This window comes from Quercus suber, unplaced genomic scaffold (genome assembly GCF_002906115.3).
Source record: "Quercus suber isolate HL8 unplaced genomic scaffold, Cork oak 2.0 scaffold_31, whole genome shotgun sequence".
Classification (NCBI taxonomy): Eukaryota; Viridiplantae; Streptophyta; class Magnoliopsida; order Fagales; family Fagaceae; genus Quercus; species Quercus suber.
The window spans coordinates 109,573-111,353 of record NW_027069496.1 but is presented as its reverse complement, the minus strand read 5'-3'; the positions used below and the strand labels follow the sequence as shown (position 1 = coordinate 111,353).

Genomic DNA, 1,781 nt, shown 5'->3' with positions numbered 1-1,781 from the left:
GAAGTCTAATTTGTTGAAATGTTTTCATATTACATATCTTATTCCCTTGTTTCCCTATTTTTTTGGACTAATGTAATATATTACATTGACAAAGACACTTCTTCTTTTTGATTGAATTTGATTTGTTCTATTTCTAAAACATCCAGGTTGCCCCCCCACATATGCACATATAGTGAAAATTTATGTATTCTCCAACTAAAATAAAGTCATAGCATGATCTAACATTTACAGACCCAACAAAGTCTTTCTTATTCATGATACAAAACATGCCCCTTTAAAGCTCAGCAGACAGACTAAAGTGTCTAACAAGTTTAACGGACCTAGATGAAACAAAGCCAAATTTATACAAAACAAAATGTAATCAACGCTATTTAGTATTTACACAACCATTTGAACATTCTAACACTTCCAGATTTGAGCCTAACCATTACTCTACTCCAAGCCATCCCTTTTCCTCGACTGCCCAACAAACTCATAAACCTTCTTCTGGTCAGGAAGAGACTTGGCCACAGTCTCCTTCTGCAGGCACCTTTTAGCCCATGCAATGATCTTGGGGCACTCTGCCTCTATGTTGATATTGCCAAAGATCTCATTGACAATAAACCAGCTGTAGAAGGGGATAAGAGAAAGGTCCACAAACCCAAATGTTTTACCCCCAAAGTAAGGCTTGTCACCAAGCTCCCCCTCCAATATCTTGAAGGTTTCAATGAAGTCCTTCTTGCCTGCCTCCAACTCTTCTCCTTTTGTGGTCAATACCTTCCTTGAAACATAATAAACCTGTATTTTCCACAAATTATATAAAAGGATGAAAAATGATAGTAATGAATTTTAAATCAATATAGAAGAATATTTCTTTAAACCTTCAGGAAAAAAGAAAAAAAAAAGTGTGGGGCCCGTGGGCCTGATAGCCTCGGCCCATCGGGTAGCATGCCCAAGGCCCATGCCGAGAAACACTGACTATTCAAGGCTAAATTGGGGAAAGCTTCTTTTCCCAATCCACGCCGAGAACCTCCTCATCCTCGGCCTGACAAGGGTGATTTTCGGGAAAGACCAGACCCAAAGTAAGCTGTCACCCTCGCATTTAATGCATTCACCTAACCCCCCTGGCCGCATTAATGGGGATATAACCCCTTAGCAGGGCAACGTTGATCAGAGTGAACCACTCGAGTACTGATAAGGCCTCTGATGGGACGGACGGCCAGAAGAGAAGCAAATGAATGATCAACAGATGGAATAAGGAGATAGGAAGATGAAGACTATATAAGGAAAGCAAGTAAAGTAAAAGAGGGGGGGGGAAAAAAGAGAAGCAAAAGGCCTCCTCGGCCCATGGCCGAGGAGCATCCTCCCAGTTGTAAAGAAATTCTAAGTATCTTTTTATAAATGAGAGTTGATGCTTGATGAACGACGGCCAGTGCCTAAACCTTTAACCCACTCTCTATAAATTTATTGTTTGGGCTTGTTGGGCTGAAAACCCATTCATACTCAGGGTCAATCCAAACTGAGTCCCTACAATTGGCGCCGTCTGTGGGAAGGATTAGGGTGCTGGCCGGCGCATCAGGCGAGTGTTCTAAGTATTCGTTTTATAGTAGGTTGAAAAAAAAAATAGAAGATTTGACAGCGAAAAGAGAAATCTTGATATTGTTATTTCATAAATAGAAAGAGTACAAATTACAATCAGAGGCTCAGGCAGGCATGTTTTACAAACAAATTTACAAGCTAATCCTACCAGCTATTTCTACAATCAGAGGCCCAGGTGGAGCCGCCCTAAGAAAAAACTAGCC

General features: G+C 40.8%; 1 protein-coding gene across 1 annotated transcript in view; it reads right to left on the bottom strand.

Annotated features, from left to right (window-relative positions):
* Positions 1-432: 432 nt before the first annotated feature.
* Positions 433-1,781, bottom strand: part of LOC111994680 (probable glutathione S-transferase) — a 4,454-nt gene continuing 3,105 nt past the window's right edge. Inside the window, exon 3 of the mRNA XM_065770457.1 lies at positions 433-777. Coding sequence (XP_065626529.1) covers positions 433-777 — 345 coding nt within the window. The remainder of the gene's footprint in view (positions 778-1,781) is intronic.